We start from the raw sequence: 21,362 nt of genomic DNA, 5'->3' as shown, positions 1-21,362 counted from the left end.
GCATTCACGGCGCAACACCTCTCGCCACAACCGAAAATTTTGGTTTTGCAGTTTTGTTAATTTCTTATTATATTGCTTATCGCCGTTGAGGATGTCCTCTGAAGGCCTACAGGAAGTGCAGAAGATGGCGCAAGATTTAATAATCGTAAGAATAAATCATTCTATTTACTTGAAAATGTAGCGTTAATGAAAACGTTAGCTAACAGTGCCCATGAAGCGTTCACAAAGTAAATCAATTAAAATTAACTCAGATGAAAGGAAAAGATTAAAAATATTTTTGGCTGAAGGGAAAGTAAAAAGTGTTTATAATTTCAGATATAAAACATCTTCTGGCTTATTCTGTTTCAAATTTTGTCCGAATTTTAATATTAGAGCAATATATATGTATATAGGGAGTGATACGTACAAGTCGAAGGACCAAACATTTGTTTCCGATATATAAGCAGATTTATTTAGGACCAACTTACATTTTTGCCATTTTCCGTTGTTTGGCAATGCCCATATTCCAATCTTATCGAATGTAAGATGCATTATGACGATTTTTATTATTATTTTCATATAGCATTCCTTTCTACCGTTTTAACAGTGAAATTAAACATTGCATTAAAGCAAATTCTGAATGTAAATTTCCAAATGCATTATTTAGATGTATGTGACACTACGTTACTGCGTGAAAAATGGAAGGGTCGGGCGCGGGAGGATTCTGCAAGTACTACTAAATTTTAACTAAAAAACAACCAAACTGCGTAAGTTACTGCGAACCATGTAAAATTTCCGCAGTTCTTTATTTTATTATGAAAAATGTTTAATTTTTACTGTTTAAAATATATGAGTTAGTGAGGTGTTCAAATTAGTGATTAGTTCAAATTAGGTAGTGAGGTGTTCAAATATAAACGAATAAATGACACTGATCGTGTTTTGAACTTGCGTATTTTAATTACTAAAGAAAGTACACGACAAACTTGGTAAATATTTATACCGGCTGAGACTATTACGGTAATAAAAATAAAACCCATTTCTTGGATTTACATGCGTTGCAACCGAATATCAACAATAATCAACTTCCTCTGCATATACTGTTAAAAATTCTTCATGTGAAGTATAACTGAAGTTCTCTACACATTTGATATATTAGGTAGGAAGTACTCTGTGTATACGTTTGTTTTTTAAACTCTAAAAACATTAATTTTAACACATAACATTTATTTCAAAATAATTTTATTTCCTTTTTTTTCATCTCATCAAAACGAAAACTATCACAAAGTACCTTTTTAAATACGAGGACTAACAACTTCTAAGGAAAGGAGTAACCTCGTATTACAGTGCACAGAACTAATTTTTGAAGAATTTTTTTAACAGGTAATTAAATGAAGTAAAATCACGTTAGCTTCGGCTAATAATAGCTTGACATTACAATGAAGTAAATAACGAGAACACAGAATTAAAAGACATTCAATAAGTCGAAAAGAATAAATTTAAAACTTGGTTTAATAAATATTAAAAGAAAAACAAGATACACAAATTAAAATTCGTCAATTATCTTAGATAAGCGCAAATCTTCAAAATTTTAACAACAAAAATGAAATGTAGCATTAATTTTGATTTAATTAGTAACGCATTAATCAATTGTCTGCATAACGGTTGCTTAATTTATAATCCTAATCTTATATAAATATTAGAAATTTATAATTTAGTAACAAATTATACTCTAATCAAATGATAATTCTTACATAATTAAAAAAAATAGTAACAACAAAATATTTCGACACATGATTTTAAACACCACTTTGAGTAAATTTCACACTTTAGTTTCATTTTGACAATACTTTTCCTAGTAAAATTACAAGTATTAATGGTATTTTTAAAACGATTTAAAAAGACTGAGATTTGAAAATTTCAGATTAGTCTAGCATATCGAAAAGTTCACTATTTAAGTTTTTATACGATGAAAAAAAGTATTTAAAACATCAAAAAAGATTAAAAACTATCAAGTTTTAATACTTATACAATTTCGTAAAAGTTTATGAATTTTATATATTTCAAATTCACAATTAAAATTTCTTATGCAGATTCTAGTTTACCGCCTAAAAAGCAATTTTAAACTAAGCAGTTTAAAGTTTAAAAATTAAGTTTACACATACTAAATTTAATAATAAAAGTTAATACTATATAAGAAATTAATTTTCTGAAATTCAAGATATGGTACATAAAATCATGTATTTAAAAACGATCTAACTAAGGTTGTTCGCACATTTTTTTAGACGATTTTCATTGCATTTACAAAATATTTTACGAAAATTTTTTTGTGTTTTAAATGCTCCATTCATAATCTTTATTTTTCACAAGCTTTCTACATCGTAATTTCCAAGAAAATAAGATAATTTTTTTGAGTAGCGAAAGAGGTGTTTTATCCCATTCTTTTTTAGCACTTTTTTCCAAGGAGGGTTGTAGATCGACGTCTGGACAATCTGCATTTTAAAAGTCCAAAAGCGCAAAAATCCCTGGATGAAACATCGCGAGATTTAGTAGGGATACGAGTGAAGGATATGGACTTGATACACGTTTCTTATTCCATTTATTCCAGGAAATTAACAGTGGATTTTGACGTGCGGCTGCTTGCTTTGTCTTGATGCAGTTCTACTAATTGATGGCACTATGGGTAAAGAGAAGGTATTTCGTATTTGAAAATTGGGCAAAAAATATGCTCCTGATAATATGTGGAGTTGACCTTAACAGTTTTTTGCGCTCTCTTTGATTTTTATTTGTCGTTATATTAAAAACCAACAACAATCATAAATACCTTTGAAAAGCTTTCTTAGGATGTTTTAAACCCTGTTCTAAGAATTTTTTCTTCTCTTTGATTATAATAAATGGATCTCTTTTTATCGCGGTCATTTAAATATACCCAAGATTCATCTATTGTAACAACATTTTTCCATTTTTGTCCGACTCATTGTTTCTCATAGAGAATTTTGCAGCGCATTCTCCTTTCGGGGATATGTGTTGGAGAAAGACAATGCATATTACGTTTTTTTCGCCTTTTTAAGATCCAAATCAGCATTAAATCCTTTGTTAACAGTCGACACTGAGACTATTTTAATGATTAATGTAACTGTCCTTTGATTTTTTTTAACATTAAAGTCCTTACCTACGCAACATACGAAACATTCCATTTTTACTTTAGATGTGTATTTTATTTTGAACAATTTTTCTTCTTGAAGCCAAACTTTTTTTCCCCTTTCTTATTGATAATATTATCTATCGTTGCTTTAGATACCGAAAAATCAAGGTTTTCAGAGCATTTTCTAATAACTAAATACGAATAATTTCCTTCGGAAAAAGCACAAACATAGCCTTCCGTCCACTACTTTTTTAAAAACGCTGTTTTTCTTGAAAACAAAATTGTCAAATAGCAGACGATAATTTACACTTATTGCAGTTAAATTTTTTTTTTCCATGCAGGCCATTTTTTATAGCAGAGCAAAGTTGGATAAAAATGCTCGAACGGCCTCCGTATTACAAATAATAATGCCAAAGGGTACGAGAAAATGCTTTAATATTAGTTCATAGTAAATTAACGTCATGTAGATATTTTAATAATTATTTAATAAATAAAAGATATATTAAAATGCATCTATTTATTTACATTATTGGATTCCAATATGCTAACAGAAAACAATAAACACCACTGTAAAGTGTTAAAAAAACACACTATTGCTTCAGATGCAATAATAATAGTTATTGAAACAATACTATTTCTAAATTCAACAAAGGCTTTAAATAGACACATAAATTGAAATTTAAACACGTAAATAAATTTTATCCACCAGATATTTAGCTATTCTAATTAATTCACTTAACTTTACACGGATGAATTTCTTTATAAGTTATTGAATGACTGAATAAGAACATATTAGGATTTACTTCAAAATCCTACGCAACAAGCAAAACTTCAAATAGTATTTATTACGACTGAGTTCATTTCTCATAACGACTTTAAACCTTCGTAATAAAAGCAAATTGAAGCAATAATGATACACAATCGGTTATAAAAATATTCTTCAACTTCCTATCATAATTTGTAATCTTGACACAAACTTTTGATCCGATATCAATACTGTTTCTCAGTATGAAGAATTAAGTTCATCAAAAGAGCTATGCTAATTCCATCGTTCGGTTGATTAATTCATTAATTCTTCCGTGAGAAGGGGAATTAATCGGAAAAGGATCGCCCCTAAGAAGATTCTTCTGAAGCGAATATCGTCAAAATTTTCAGCCCAATCTTTCAAGCGAAAGAGTTCGTAACTTCTGTACCCAAGTCCGTTAAAATGGGCTTCCCTCTCTCTCCCCAAAACAAAATGCTGTTTCCCGTTAAAATAATTTTAACGGATTCACCTAAACTGCTCGTCGATAGTGCAAATGGCGACAGTAACAACGCCGATCGAACCCTGCAAGACAATGCGCACCAACAGACAATACAAAGTCCGTTACTACTTACTAATAAACAGAGACACCTTCCTTCCACACGCGAGTCCGGCTTCACGAGACAATCGAACGCGCCGGATATCTTCACAGCCGGGAATCATCATCGATGTCGATTGCATTCTTTCCCGCCAGAGGAAAACAACGACAATTAGTGACTCTCCATAGCTACACGGGAGCCGATATCAATGGGGGATTCACGTGCACCGAGTAGATTCGCAGATACTACATACAATAAAAGCTGAAGGAATGGTAATTTGGGAGCTAACCTCTCCCGTAACCCTTGGCGAATCGCAAACATTGGGCAGCATTTGCCCATTAATAATGGATATGTGTGGAATTTAGCAGCACGCGACGCTTCTGGTCAGGGCACGCGGTCACCTGGACCATCGCGTCCGAAGCATTCGGAACTCGATTTGAGCGCGTTTTCAGAAAAGTAGAAAATAGCAGCCGGGGTGGGGGTGAAAGGACGATAGCACGCGATGTTTTCAATCACGCGCTTTGTTCCAGAATGGGAATACTTGCCATTTCTGCGCGTGCAGAAAGGAAGAGTGCGTTACACAGCAAGGCGCACACAAAGTTGGAAACTGTTAGTTAATTATCGCGGAACCGTAAGAAGGCGTCTTGTCTTGTCTCAGGTATTCGGAAGGAAGGCGTTTCTCTATGGACTATTCGCTCGAAATATTCGGTCAAATAGAATAACTATTGTTTCACAAGAAAAACAGAAATTCCAATGGTGTCACTTTCAGAACGGTCATGCTTTATAAGCTACTCGCAAAATATTTTAAGAGGTCGGTGAGGAAAAGTATATATTTTAATTGAAAATTTAACGATGCGTTAAAAATTTTTAATTCGTTTATGATAATTAAGAAATTAAGAATGCTTTTATCATGATAGCGATGGATGATTTATCAAACATGGCTAAATTTTAATGATATCGTTAGTAACTTAAAGAAAGCTATATTTACAGTAATATATTTGAATAAACTTTTTCCCGTTTTCAAAGTGATGCCTATTAAGATTTTGGAAAAGTAATGTAATTGTAAAAAACCGCAATCTAATCTTCGTTCTCAGGTTCCAGTTTTAACACACGAAAGAGTTTATAAACCAAACAGTTAAGGCAGTTATTAGTTTGAGAACTAAGCTGAGAAAAGTAGTTGAAAAACTGAAGATACAAAATAGGAAATCCCGAATTCTAAACAGCAATGCAAAAGGATGGGAAAAAATTGCTATGCTAACATTCAAACAAACATAATCAACACGTGCATAGTCTGCTCTTATTTAACGAAGGAACGACTTATTTATTGAGGACGTTGCTGTGAACTTTTTTTAACTAGACTGTGCTTGGGCTTGAAGCTCGAAACAAATATTTCTCCCGCAAGTGTATTGCCAAGATACGAAATTCGCACATTTATCTTTAAAAGATTTTTATATCCAGAATCTAAGACATCCTTAATTACATTCTCATAATTGTCGACACGGATTGCAAATCATTAATGAGAGATTTTTTAGAAAAATTGTTAACAAGAAGTGGTTAATTTACAAGAAAATGCAACATATGCAATGTTCAAAGGAGAATTTACAAGGCAATTAAAATGTGTAATAAATATTATCTGTTTTGCGAAGATCAGCTTTTAAATCGAATCTTGATGAAAGTACCGCAAGAAGATGTATCAGAACAAATTTCTTATTCTTTTATTTCTTACCTCACATTATTAACATTTTCTCAGATTTAAAACTGATTTGATTTTTCTTTTTTCTGATTTGATCTTTTTCCTTTTTAGTTTTTCATTTGTCTCATACTTTTTGATTTTATGCTAATTTAATTTATAATTTAAAATTTTCTCCATATTTCATCTTATTAGTCTAAAAAGAGCTATCAGTTACGAAACTTGATTTTGCTTTGCTTCACTTTTCATTCGGGCCTACTGTTATTTGGAAAAATGTAAGATATTATTCTTTCATATGTAATTTGCCTGTTATGAATTAACAAACTATTTAAAAGTAATAAATGCAGTTCTTAAGAACATTATTATTATTACTATTATTTTGCTTACATTTTAATCTCACTGGCAGTTAATTCAAGATACACCTAAAGAGAAATATTTTTACAGAATTACGTTACATATTTTTTCACTTTTTAAATATACAGAAGATATATAACGTTCCCATGCTGGTCTAAATGCATATTCATCTAATATTCTATAAAATGTTTCATTATTTCTCCTGGCTATCTCTATCAGTAATCCCGACTGGTAAACCATACTAAACCATAAAACAGCCCTTTTGGGCTATCGCTAAAATCTAAACCTTTTCAGTTTTTTATGTTTTTAAATTTTTTTATTATTAGTTTGTATTTTATTCCGTTTTTTGTATTAATTTCATTTGCTCAAACCATTATTTTTAATTTTTGTTTAGTAACAATTTATATCTTTGCTTTCGCACTAGAATTAAAACTTCGATTTATTCTCATCTTTATAACTAGGATATCTGTTTGTTTAAATTCATACTTTTATTTTTCAGATATCTGTTTTTATTTTATTGCACTTAGTTTGTATTTTGATTATTTTCCTTGCCCTGACATTTTTGTTTCAAATTTAATGTCTCTTTTCATTGTTAATTTCGTTTGGTCGGTAATTTTAAATTGTTTCCCTAATTTCCCTTACAAATTACTTTAAAAAATTCAAAAACCTAATATAAAAATAGAAATATAGATGATCATTGTAGTAATATACATTTTGTTGGACATGACCATTTGTAACCTTATAAGGTATTTCTCCCACCTTCCTAGCATGCCTTCGTGGTGTGGTGGTCTGCGCGAGGAGGTTCCAAAGGTTCGCGATTCGATTCCCGGCGAAAATGTTGCTCATTTTTCATCTTTTTTAAAAAAAAAAAAAAAAAAAAAAAAAAAAAAAAAATTCTAATGTATTAAGTTAAAAATCCACACATAAAGTACAGCTTTTGCTTCCAAAAGAATCCATCATATAAGCGAATTCAGAATCGTCTTGAAGCGGAAAAGAATATTTGCAACAATCTTGCAATTTAAGCTGCTATACCATCACAATAATTCGAGAAAAACTTACGCGAAATAAAAAATCATCTGAATAATTTATGATGACATTTCAAACGAAATACTTACGCATAACGATAGTTAAGATAGGGAATTCCATCGCGTTGTTTTCAAAGAAATTTGTTTTTCTTGCAAACAACAAGCTGAATAAAGGTAAGACACCTCGGAAGTTCCACCCTTAACGACGACAGTTAGATATCAATTATATATCTCCTCTCTTTATGGCTGGCAGAATGGACGCCGATAATGCCTATTGCACAAAAGCATTTCGACTGATTATATATGACTAGAATTGTTGTTTCGACTATTTTTTTCCAAGTACGGGTGATGACAGATTGCCGGCAATTGGACTCGAACTCGATAGATAACAATAATTCCCTTAATAACGGTCGCGACACGAGAATGCACAGTCGTAAAACGATCAAAAAGCAAACACCACAGTATATCCGCCGAAAAAGATAAAATGGCAAGTATTTGACAGACTGGCCTTTGGTAAAGGCAGTAAATCCTCGAGATATGGATAGGGAATTGCACTGGCAAAGATTGCAACCATTATGTTTTGAGTAAACACATCGGCGACATAGTTGCGGCGGCAGATTTCCGGAAGGTAATAACACTAGATTCAAAGCGTATTAATAACTGATCATATATTGTCTCATATTTCTTAGGGAAATACAGAATATATTTCATATTGTGCAAACATACCTAGCAACATTGTTGGATAAAGGACAGTTACGAAACACATATCACAAGAAAAGAATGCAGTTCAAGAAGTTTTCGTCCTCGCCAATCATAACTATTCGAACTTTTACAGTTATTTCCATATGTGTTTGATAACAAGAAGACCAGGCATTCTCCCCCCATGATGTACCGTTCCGGGGTTTCCCAATACAGGCCTTTCTGGAAATAACGACAAAAAAAATCATACCATTTCAAGTTTGTTTTCCCCTTCTGCAGATGCTCTGGATAAAAACATCAAAAACCGTACTATTTAAGCATTATAGCTCGTGAGAAGATACTGGAGGAAGGTAACATTGTAAAGGAAAATTCGTGTTACCTTAAGTCATGCCGGAATAAACTGTGAGCGAAACAAGAAAATCGAAAAAAGAAGGCTTCTTCAAATGCATAATAATAAATATTTCAGCCAGAAAAGGAGACACAGTCTTTATTTTAATACCATAAATAGTAACTTCGGTAAGCAGATAATTATAACCCCTCCCCTAATTTTCCTAGATATGGTTTAATATTCTCCCCTACGACGAAAGTCACCATTAAAAATCCGTAAAATAGTGAATTTATTTTATTAAGAACTGGCTGGTTCTGTTATCGGTATAGGATTCAGGAATGTATGTATATAAGCCTGTATGCATGCATATATGGAGGTATATAAGTATGTGTGTGTATATATGTGATATATTCAAAGTCAAAAGTAACTGAAGAGCAGAGTCAGGAATTTTGATGTCGTAGAAGTTTTGATCCATAATGACTGGGAAGTTGGAAGCGAATGCAGAGTAAATTTTCAGTTTCATTTTCAGAAAATTGTTGCGGCTACACAAAAGTCGGCACATTAAATGTGCCTGTTCCAAAAGGCTTACATTTTTGATAACTTTGTAGCAAGAAAGCAGCAGAGGATATATAGCAGCAGTAGGCCAAAGCGTGGAAAGCAGATGCGTAATGTTCAGGATGAAATCCTGAGTCAGACTGAGTTAGTTTTGGTTCTCAAAGCATTTTGATTGGACAGTTAATATTGCTCTAAAATTACTATTGGCTGGTTAAGTTCCATTTACATCACCATAATTATGTAAGAATCATATGACATAGAATTGTCTCGAAATGACGCAGTGCAGAGAGGGGTTTCTATTCTTAGAATTGAGAAGGGAAATTTACGTTGCAAATTTAATCTTTAACATATTCTTTATTTTTCTTACACACACACATATATATATATGCACATACATCCATAACATGCATGCATACATGCATTTCTGAATCTTATCCCAATAACAGAAAAGTACCAAGAATTGTAATAGCAATATTACTGACGATTTTCACGATTCTTTAGAGCACTGTATTTTTAATACACATTTAATGCTAGACATGTCCTCCAAAAAAGTTTCCATTTTTCGCTTTCGGTGTTTCAGTTTTCAAAATATATTAGGCCCGATTATTTTTTATAAGTCGGCATGATCCTATTTCAAGATAATAATAACATTGAGTTGTAATCAAATTTTAAAAACATTTGGTTTTATGCTATTAGATGTAATCACCAGTGTCTTTAATGGTTTATCTTAAGCCGTGCCTAAATTAAGTTTAAAGGCTGAAGCACTAGCGTGATATCAGTTTATACATATTTATTAGTTATGCGGCCTGCAACAGCTTTTTCGGATTTTACGTTGATCCTGAATGATTAGGCTGAAATAGGATTCGTTGTTACCTATCCCATCAAGAGAGACTGAAATGGCACGATTAAAAAAAAGCCTCAACTGGGAAAGCCTGAAATAGAACATAATCTTTTCCTCCCGATGGTCATATCGTTAACTTCGTATTGCTTATACCAAAAGACATTCGGGATTATTAATAACTCTGAAATGTCAATTTATTTCGACAAAGGAGGATGCCGTATCCAGGTGCTCTTTTGTACGATTTTGTATCATATACAAGGCAGTTCTCAGACCATCAAACATGTAAATCAATATAAAAAACAACATTTACTTCTGGTACTTAAGAACTTACTTCTGGTAATTAATACAACATTTCTTAATGGATTACAAAATTGCGACACATATACTTCTACAATATTAAGTTGGTTTCGTGCCGATTGTTTGAAGTTAGCGGAAATTTCAAGTTACTTCCAGTAAATAAAATTTTAAAATATCAGTACTAATTCTGAAAAAAAAAAAAGAGAGATAAACCCCGAAAAATGATTATCCAAAGTTTTTGCATATTTCTTTTCCGACGAAGTTTAGTAGACAGTGCTTTCAAATATATGAATTTATTACTCCATATTCTGCCCAGAGAGAGAACTCTCAAAAGAATCGAAATCTACAAGATAATCAAAATATTTTTCACAAGCAAACCTAAAAATTAATGGATGCACGACGTTGCCATTTACCGTTAAGTAAATCGAACTAAATTCGAGTCTAACAACAAAGTTCTAAATTATGGCTACTCTAACTTCTTTTACAAGATGCTCCCGTCACAGAAAGCAAAAAATCCCGTATCACTGTTTTGTTTTGGATATATATACGATAAAAATGCTAGAAATCCCTAAATACATTCATGTATTAATCAAATACATAAGTAAAATTTTCAACGCAAAACGATTTTGATCGAGAGAGAGAAATATTTTATGAGTGCAGCCTAATAAAGAATTATTACAGTTTGGGGATACTCACTTGACCATGCAAACAAAACAAAGTCTTATTTATAATCAAATTTAAATACATTTAAAGGGACATATTTATTTTACACGCCTTTAAAAATAATTGGCCACTTCTAGTTTTAGCCAGATCAATTTTCTTTCTTTTTTGCCAACAGAAGGGTGGCCGGTCCATCGGGAGTTAACATATCGGTCGAAAAGCCTCACTTCTGTAATTTAATTATCTGTACCGCAATGGCTGGGAAGCAACTGCTTCGAAAGAGTCTTTGAAGAATACGTATATACTCCAGCTGTCAAAGGCAGAGTAAACGATTAGCCAAGATTGTGACAAATTTCAAACAATTAATGGTCGAAAGGGGGGATGAACAAATACAACAGAGGTAAATAAATAAATGGCCAGATCAAATGGTCAATCACCTCCTGAGATGACTGACCACTTCAAGCCAGATCAACTGGACAAAGCTCGAAGTGGCCGGTCATCTCGAGAGGCAAATGTTTATTTGATTCGACAGGATTTCGGGCTTTGTCTGTAAGAAATATAAAGAGCTTTAAAAAGGCCATAGAAAAGAAAAAAAAAAAAAAAAAGAAAAGAAAACTACAAACACAAAACTCTCTTTCGGTACTTGTGAAATCGGAACGATGCAGTTTCTACATCAGGGAAGAGTTAATTTTTTAATTGGCAATGAGAAACAAAATGTATTTTTATCTCACCTGGTTTGCTCTTTCCAAGTCATTTACGATAATTTCCATTTCATCCGACCTGTGAAAAAAACGAACGGTATAGGAGAAAATTAAAGCAAAGGCAAAATATGTAAGAGGATACACAAAATCTAACAAAATCACAACAGATTCCCATTCAAGCTATGTGAAACCTAATGACTCATATTATTTTTTTTTAAATCTAATTTATTACGTTTATTTTAGCATTCCATTTCATGGTTAAAAATAGATAAAAAGAAAAAAGAAGCATTTTAATTGTATATTATCTTAAATTTAAGTCCTTATAAGAAATTAATTCGAATTACTTCTCTTATACATGTTTTCACTTTTTTTTTTTTTTTTAAACACGCAAAAGTTTCTTTCTGATGGCTGGTTCTTGGATTATTAGTGTAGTTAATAAAAGGTGCGTATAGTGTGCACACATAGACACACGTATATATATATATATATATATATATATATATATATATATATATTATAAGCAAAGTTGTATCAAAAATAGCTAATGGGCCAGTTCTTTTTTTTTTCACTTGCAAAATAATAAATTTATCGACTAAATAAAAACCATTTTAATTTAAATTCCGCTTACTAAATATTTATCAAAACATACGTACATACGTAAAAATAATAACAATAACGTGCAAAAGGGATAAAATTCAAATTTCTATTTATTTCCTGCCTGAAATATAAACTTTAGTACCTGCAAGAAATTTTTGTTGGATAAACTTTGTAATTTAAATAACCTGACAAATAAACATCTAACATATATTTCAGACTGACATTTACTTCAAATAATTCTAATATGTTTAATTAATCACTAACTAAATACCTTACTTTTAACAAAAACAAATTATGGAAACTTTTTAGAGAAAACCTTCCAAGTGGAACAAAACTTGAGAATAAATATTGACAACGTAATCTCTTTCTTTTATTTATTAAATTTTTCTTCGACACATTGATTAAAATATTGTTGCGTTCTACAGGTTCGTAGATTTGAAGTAACTGACGAAAACACTTGATGAAGAATCAAAACACAATTTATTCGCCAGTATTACACAGGACAGTTCCAAAGACAGGTTTACAGTCGTCGAAAAACTACGACAAACACACTGGAAAAATCAGCAACACAGCCTTTAGGCTATAACGGTATAACGGTGAAGACAGCTTCACAGCAAAGCACTAAATTGTCGGTCGATCGCTGTCAAGCTAACCTCTGAACTCAAGTTACTACTACACTACTGAATTCAAGATATTCTAGATACTACTCCTACTCCGCGTACAGCGGGGAATATATAACTTTTGACCTGTCTTCGAGAACATTCTCGGGAATGCTCTTTCTAGAATGTTCTCGCTCCGTCTATGGCATATTGCCAATTGTGTCGCCAGATGGTCGATTTCGCGTCAAATATGGCAATCCCGCTTTTTCTTACCACTTTTTGGCAATCATAACCCCGCTCTGCGGGGAAGCTATCTTACCGCAGATCGGCATTTCGTAACAATACATATGTTTTTATGTAAATAATTATAAATTTTATATGTAAATATAAATTTTGTTTGTGTAACGTCACACGGGAGAAAATTACTAGAAATTATTCTTATGGTGGACTGTAGATGCTCATCGGTCAATCGGCTTTTTTCTTATAAGTTTTCAAATGTGAAAAAGAGCTGTTCACAAATAAATGTATTTCTAAAACAGAGCAATTATTCATAGTGTAAAAATTCGTAAATGACCGTACTTATTTTCGGACAAATATGAATAAAAGTTAAATATGTAACTTCATATCTTTGAATAAGATTTATACCATATGTTGTAAATTAATTAGCTAAATTTAGAGGTTTGCTGATGTGCTATTTACTTTCATTTTTAATAGTAATGAAAATAATATAAACACGGGCTTCCAATGATTAGTTTTGAAACTTCCGCAACACCGTATTTGCAACAAAATACGTAATTGAAATGTATCCGCGGGTAAATTGCTTACAGGGTCGCCAGTTTGAGGCCTCTGTTTTATAATATTTATTTCGTCTATAATATTTTCCTGTACTTCCAATACTCGAATACAAAATTGCAACTTTTAATTTTTTTCTTCAGAGGGTCGACGACATATGTCATACCCAAACCAAGGATTTCCTGTGCAAAATCACTAAATGTCTAGTTTGCATAATGTAATATTTTCAGATAATGCAGTCGTTAAATAAAACAACTCCACTCTTTCTTTTGTAAGCATTTCAAAGTATTCCTTAAATAAAAATCCGATTTGTTTTAGAAGTGCTAGTTTTACTTTCATTTGGAATAAAGCAAAACTGGCTTGTTTGACTTTCTACAATTTAATTTTACGTAACAGGTTTTTAAAGAAATCAAAAGATATAGTCTTTAAAATATTGTTTTCGTTAAACTATTAACATTAATACTTGTAAGTACTATTTTTGCTCTGTAAAGAAAAGTACCTACTGTGGTACCTTGGTATATGACATTAATCTGTTCCGAATCCTTGGAAAAACATCAAATGAACTTTTCCAATAAAAAACAAAGAGAAAATAATTAACCTGTTCTTATTTAAAAAAACTATTTTTATCATAACTTTTCATTTGAACTACATGATTTTACGCTATTATCACACTTTCTAACATGAACGCATTTTTAAAAAAGTGGCTTTTAATTTAGCTAATAAAATTTCTTATGTACTGAAATAATTTCTATCATTAATACGCATAATAATTCCCAAAATATGACAACCCCGCTTTTCCTTGCCACTTTCTGGCAATCCTAACCCCAAATTTATATCAATATCTATCTAGAAACCCAAATGTTTTTTACGGGCAATTTTCCAAATCCTTCGATAACTCGAATTTTCGATTCCTTTTTTTGTTCTTTTCAATTTCAATATCTTAAAATATATGAATGTTAACATACTTTTGCTTTAAACGTGCAATTTCTTAAAAACGCAAATGATAAATTTTCATTAGTGAAATAAACAGCAACAGTCTTTATTTACTTTTTTTTTTTTTTTTTTTTTTACGACGACCTCCCAATTTTGTCATCTTTAAATGAAATACAAAGTAAGATTAAAAACTGTGCATGCAAGAATCAGGATTTTGCAAATATTTCTGTGAACATGAATGATAAATTTAAAAAAAAAAGATTATATAGTGAAATGATTAACTGAACATTTGCTTTGCAAAAAAATAGAAATAAATTCAGTGTAGTATTTGAAAAACGGTTGCATAAACTTTGCTTTCCTTAATTTTAAATAAATTTTCTGATTTTAGAATTCTTTTCGTTTTATCACAGAGCTCTCACATATTTTATCACATAGCTTATCAATCCATAATCTTAAATATGTTTGTAAATAAAAATTAAGGACTCACTTGGCGTTCGAATCTTCATCATATTTGGATTTTAAATCAAAAAGTTGGGACTGAGATCTATCCAAGGCTGCAACAGAAGATAAAAAAATGCTTTAAGTTAAACAATACAAAAAAAATCAGATCCTTGTGCAATCAATAATAATATACGATGTAACTTAAACATGGACTCATTTATGAGACACATTTTGGAAACAATATTGGAAGTATGTAAATATGTGATACACTGCTAAAATGAACGGGCTCACCTTTAAATAGAACATCTTACATTACTAATTACTCCTTGATTCTAAAAGTAAATAATTAACTACGTAATAATAATAATAATAGTAAGCAAATAATGCTTTTAACGCATCTGATAACAACGATGCTATCAATATACATACCGGACATTTGGTAGACACATATAAGAAGAAATAATTATAGTGATTGATCAGATCTTCGTAGAGGCTTACCAGCACGCGCACTCAGCACTAACAAAAGGATATGTTTTAACTGTCACTTAGGGGCTCTAAAAAGATTGCTGTAAGCTTTATTTCCTTAAATAAAATTTTTCAAAATAAAGTACCTCCGTATTCGCAGGTAATTCGTTCTAGGCTATACTGCGGATAAAAACGAGCGCAAACTAAAACAGGATATCCATGTGATTCGGCGAAGTTTAATTAATAAATTTGGATAGTAAGACATTATCAACAGTAATAAGTAATAATAAAATATACTTACAATGTTTATCATTTCATATACTGTAATGTTAAATAAATTGATTTATTATTTAATTTTCAGAATTTTTGCTTTCTTTCTAATAAGGTATCGTTTTGGATTCTTTGGTATACCACGGCAAGTTTAGAAGCACTGGTAGCATCACTATATACCAAGGATAGCAAAACTTCATGTAAGTAAAAGCCGCAACAGGTTTCAAATGGAAAGAGACGTCTAATTCTAAACAATAATTCAACGACAGTTTGCCTTCACCATGTGACGACGCGTCGAAGACAACATGAAATTTTATGGTGTCTTTTTTTTTTTTTTTTTTTCCTAATTACAGCTTGATGCGGTAAAAGTACTCTTTTTCAGTTTTTAAAAGTTTTGATTCTTCCTGATACCTTCTGGTAAATGTTGACATATCACAGCTTTGAAACACTCACGAAACTTCAGCATGTTTGCAAAATTGTTTGGTAGAATCACTACAATTTTTTTAAAGCTTTTAAATAACATTATTAAATTTCTGAACTAATGAGAAATGAAATTAATTAATTACGTCAGGACATTGATTAGTTGATGCTTACTAATAACTTTGTGAAAAGAAATGAAATAAACTAATTAATTTTTTTTGCACATTGAGTAGTTGCAATTTATCATCTTTAATACATATATTTGCAGAACAGCCACACGTGGCTCACCAACCATGCTTTGGCCATCCCTGCTATATACTCTTACGCTTGGAAGACATTGTAGCGTAAATCCAGAATTCTGTGGACGACAGTATGTCGCTAACAAGAATAGGGAGATTGTTAGAAGCAAAGCCGAGAGAAGTTTAACGGGAAATCTGTGTACATGGGGGAAAGACACGGGCGCTTTGACCATTGATGATCTTGGTCTCTCGTTGACATTTTTATAGTCGTTATGGGGTAAAGATTAATTAGGAAAAGCGCAATTCTGAAGAGAGACCTGTAACCTGAGAATATACCAGTTTCATCTCTCTCCCATAAGTTAAATCCGTTAGGAAAAATATGCACGTGCCAAATGGTCGGGATTACTGTGGAAACATAGTGCTTAGTTTGCATAGTGTGTTTTTTCCATTTAGCCCATAGGCTGTTCATCACTTGGCGCGCAATTTGAAACTTCAAAGATATTTGTATCTCCTTTGTGAACCATAGATACGGGGGTATCAGTGTACAGAAGTTCACACCACCGTGGAAAGTTATATAAAAATAAAATCTAACATAATATGCCCCCCCCCAAAGCAAGAAATCCGGTAAGTAAAAGGCTGGTTAGTCAACGTGAGTTATTGCGGCACAAAAATAAAAAACTTGCAAAAATTAGATATCATCAAATAAAAGTTTACTGAAAACACAGTCTGTGGTTGAATTCGTTATTGTTTCTAAACCTCTTTATCTGAACCAGATATCAAATTAAGAGAGGTTATTAAAGGTTGCGCCTGTCGCTCATTTAGGCTTTGAGTACCTTACAGATGTCAGTAGAGATTTGCTCAGCTCTGTTCTAGTTTTGGAAAAGAATTCCATACGAAACCAAGTGAGGTTTCGTTACCCTTCTTTCTCTTCTCTCAACCTCTCGAGAGGATGTTCAGCTCGGCAACATTTTAAGTGCCCCCTGTTGCAAAGACACTAACAAACTTTCATAGCTTTTGCGGGATATTAACATGGGGCTCAAGGCTATGGAAGCCGATTTTCTTATCACCATGCCAACAAAGCGGCTGTAGAAAAATTTAAAATAATGTACAACGCTGAAGGTATTATTAACTTGTGAACAAGTACACCACTGGAGTATAACTTAAAAGAATTCACAGTTATAACTGTCCCATCAACCGGACATCAGGACTTCATGGTCATGACCGATAAGAGTAACTTCCCAAGAACGACGATGTCCACCGTGGAAAGAATCAATATTTCTCTTCTTGAATAACTGAAATCTGTATAAACTTTTGAAGAGGACTAAGATTTGTGACGAAAACTATCAAGACGTAGACCAAAGTAAAAATCAAAATTTTAACCGTTTAGAAATCAACGAAATTGTTCTTACGTAAACCACCTCTTTGATACTTTGAACAGTTTGTTATGGAAATTGATGTTGTGGCAGCTGTTATGAAGTTTGTCAATTGATTATAAAAATATTCTGGAAGACAATTAAAATAAATATTTAGGAAATGTAATGTTATTGAAATATAGGAATTTTTCAACGAATAAACTTCAGACATAAATAACAATAATGGTATATAGGCATCTACTGACCACTTTGGAGTTGGGCAACTTTGCTCTCGGCCTCCTCGAGGTTTGATTTGACGACAAACCGAGATTCGGCTTGCACGCTCTCTTTCTCATCAAAAAGATGGAGGAGCTCTGGAACTTTCTCTTCGGCCTTGTCCTGAAATAAATAAATAAAATATGTAAAGGAAATATATTTAAAATTAATTTTTATAAGCTTTTATTTAGTTCACTCACAGTGTTTCAATGATGGAATTTCGTCATCGGTTTTTAACCTACTTCCTGATGAGCTATCGAGTTGAAATTTTGTGCACACATTGTTGTCGACGAAAACGCAATGTGGTGAAAAGATATTTTTAAAAATTCGATTTACATTTTTTTAAATTTACCGTTTAAACGATCTTTTGCCCATCGTTTAAAGCATAAACTAAATACATCAGAATCTTACTGTTTCTGGCATCGAATACGACTCAAAAAAGATTCTCAATGAAATTTTTAACCTTATTTCTTAATTTTAGGCGACTTTTTGAAAATAGCTCGATTTTTTTATACTATTTGATGTTTATAGTTTTAAAATTCCAACATCTACCTATGTATCGAAAATAAAATTTTGAAACTCTCACAGATTGTAAAACAAACTTTTCGTCCTCTTTTTAAACAAGAATGATAAAAAATTATAGAACAATAAATAGAACAATTTTCTACGTTTCGTTAAAAAATGTGTTGCAGTCGGAAGCATACTGAAGAAAAAAGAATTTTGAGTTTGTCCTTTTGGCATACTTGATGACGAAATTGGCGATATTCATCATCATCATTATTATTATTATTATTATTTAGCTTCAAGTAAAATACTGACTGTAACATTGTTATTACATCTAATTTCCGAAACTGAATATTCAAAGCGATTTCTTCATTCTCTGAAAGACGTTGAGTTATTTTACTTTATTTCACAATCTTCTTCTAATTTATTGCTTGTGTTTTAATAATGACTAAAAATTTTCATTATTGATAATGTGTAATTGACATTAAAAAACAGAAAATAAAATTCAATTAAAAAAAGATTTCAATATAATAATCTTTTATTTAAAATGGATATCATAATTAATGCACTAAAAGAAGAAAAATAATTTATCATATAATTTAGTCTGAACAGTACATTAAATAATTCCTATACATTTTTATACCGCGAGTAAGTGTGGGCACCTAAATAACGAAATATATTAATTTAATTGAAATGTCAAATGTATAAGTCATTATCTTTTTTGATTTTCCATTAATTTAATTGCATAATCCATTATCTTTTTTAATTTATCCTAGGCCTTTATCCTTTTCTTTTATCCCATCTCTTCTATTATTCGCGATATAAAATTGTAGATGAATTTTGTAAATAGAATTCTTTATTATTTCCATTAAACTGCACGATTAATTATTTATAAATCATTGATAAATAATTTATAAATAACGATAAATTATTATTCCCCATTTATTGCATCAATTATTATGTCCATTTTAAATAAAATCTTACTGAATAAAGATATTTTTTTTTTAAATTTTTCACATCATGATGAAGGTCTTCAAGGCGAAATGCTTATTATGATAAATATTTACTTTTAATAGAAAACATAGCGTTTATTCTAAGAGGTTATCCTGATTCAATAAGATTACAGATGAACTGGTATATATACGAGTATATATAATAGGCGGAAAAACGACTCTTTCTTTTTTCATCTTTTTACATCTTTTATTATATGAACTTGGACGAATTTAAAGAATATTTTTAAATTTATTTTTTAAATTTTTTTGTTAAGGTTGCTTTTTACGATCAGGATGATCAGCATTTTTGCCCACATTCTTCTGTTTTTTCTGTGAATAAGCACAGTTTCATTCGGAATAAAAATCCATGAACATTGGAGGTGGGTTTTGTGAATGTTACAAAATGTATTTAATTAATTTAAGATTGTTTTAGAACACTCACGGGACACAGAAACGTTCACTGGTTTTTATAAATGTGATTTGTTGAATTGTTCGGGTCTGACCTACGCTTGAAGTTCAGACTCGAGGTATTTTAATTCATTATGTTTTTAGTTTTTACAATTTAGCTACATTTTCTTCCATATTTTGGGCTAAGACTCATTTTTTAAAATTCTTATTACAGCTCGCCTTCTTTATCGATGCGATGTAATTATTTGGTGAAATCCTTTATTTTTATTTTCATAGGAATTTTATGATTTTTTAAAGTTTTCAAAAAATTTTTCTTGTTCTTTGGAGTATTAAATTTATTGACTTACATAATTTATATATACTGTGCACTATCGATTATCCGGGCCAATGCCGGCACCCAGGTCACTGATAATTCACGCTATTAATTATGATGTGTATTATATGTGTTTAATTTTTTTTTACTTGAAAATTCATTGTTATTTATTTTTTTATTTCGTATTTGAGAACTTTTAAATATTTATTGAATTTCAAAGCGTATTTTTTGAAGTTCTATTTTATCATTATATTCGAACACGCTTGGTTCGACGAAGCCCAACAGAGTCTCAGCAGAAGGGTTTGCTGTCTCGGGAGTAATGTAATTATTAACTTTCTTCGCTTGTATTTTCAATAGCACTCTCTGCTTCTTGTGACATTTGAAACGATATCCACATGATTCAATCACTGAAAGCCCGGCTGAGTCGAATCGCCATCGAACCATTCTCGATGGTTTTCCGATCGATATTTTCGAAGGATTTTAAATTATTATTATTATTATTATTATTATTTGGCATACAGCTTGATTTATTGCCTCAGCTTCTTCAAAATAAGGAAGGCTTCAGAAATCTGGAGATACAAAAATGCAAGCTAATCGTTGAAACTAAAGCTAAAGACGCAGTTCTTGGTTTTTAAAGCATGCTCATAATTCTCATAATGTTAAATACAGTGCGTTCTAACAGAACTATTTGGATATAACCGAACTATTTTATCGAACTCCATCTAGTGGCAACGAGAACAACTTACAGTCAGTCGACCTCCAGTTGCGATGAGAATAGGTTCTCCAATATTATGTCTCCGTGACTCGAACGTTAATTCTAAATGATAGGTGTTCCGTTTTGGTGCACGTTCTGTTTTGATGTATATTCTCTTTGTACGTCTTTCTATGCTCTGTTAATAAATACTTTTATTTTTGAATTATTGTATATTTACGGTGTTTGTGCTTATAGAAGAAAAATTGCAATGTTAGTCTTTTACATACTATCGCATACAGCGTTGAGTGTGTCCCATTCAACGCTATAATCCGCAAAACCGTATAATGTACGCACTGATAATCGAGAGTACACTGTATACATTAATTTTATAAGTTGAACAGCTTGAATTAAATACACTCTGAAGAAAACGAGTTGGGGCTGCTAACAATGGCAAA

General features: G+C 31.5%; 1 protein-coding gene across 3 annotated transcripts in view; it reads right to left on the bottom strand.

The window, feature by feature from the left end:
* LOC118201335 (homeobox protein cut-like) overlaps positions 1 to 21,362 on the bottom strand; it is a 433,633-nt gene that overhangs the window by 85,408 nt on the left and 326,863 nt on the right. For all 3 annotated transcript variants that reach the window (XM_085815283.1, XM_085815284.1, XM_085815285.1), the window contains 3 exons: positions 17,987 to 18,119; positions 15,021 to 15,087; positions 11,643 to 11,691 (listed from right to left, as the gene is read on the bottom strand). In XM_085815283.1, coding sequence (XP_085671409.1) covers positions 11,643 to 11,691; positions 15,021 to 15,087; positions 17,987 to 18,119 — 249 coding nt within the window. The remainder of the gene's footprint in view (positions 1 to 11,642; positions 11,692 to 15,020; positions 15,088 to 17,986; positions 18,120 to 21,362) is intronic.

This window comes from Stegodyphus dumicola, chromosome 4 (assembly GCF_044657685.1).
Source record: "Stegodyphus dumicola isolate Sdum_Otavi_A_Nest chromosome 4, ASM4465768v1".
NCBI lineage: Eukaryota > Metazoa > Arthropoda > Arachnida > Araneae > Eresidae > Stegodyphus > Stegodyphus dumicola.
Note: the sequence above shows the minus strand (reverse complement) of the source record. Positions and strands in the feature narration are given on the sequence as shown.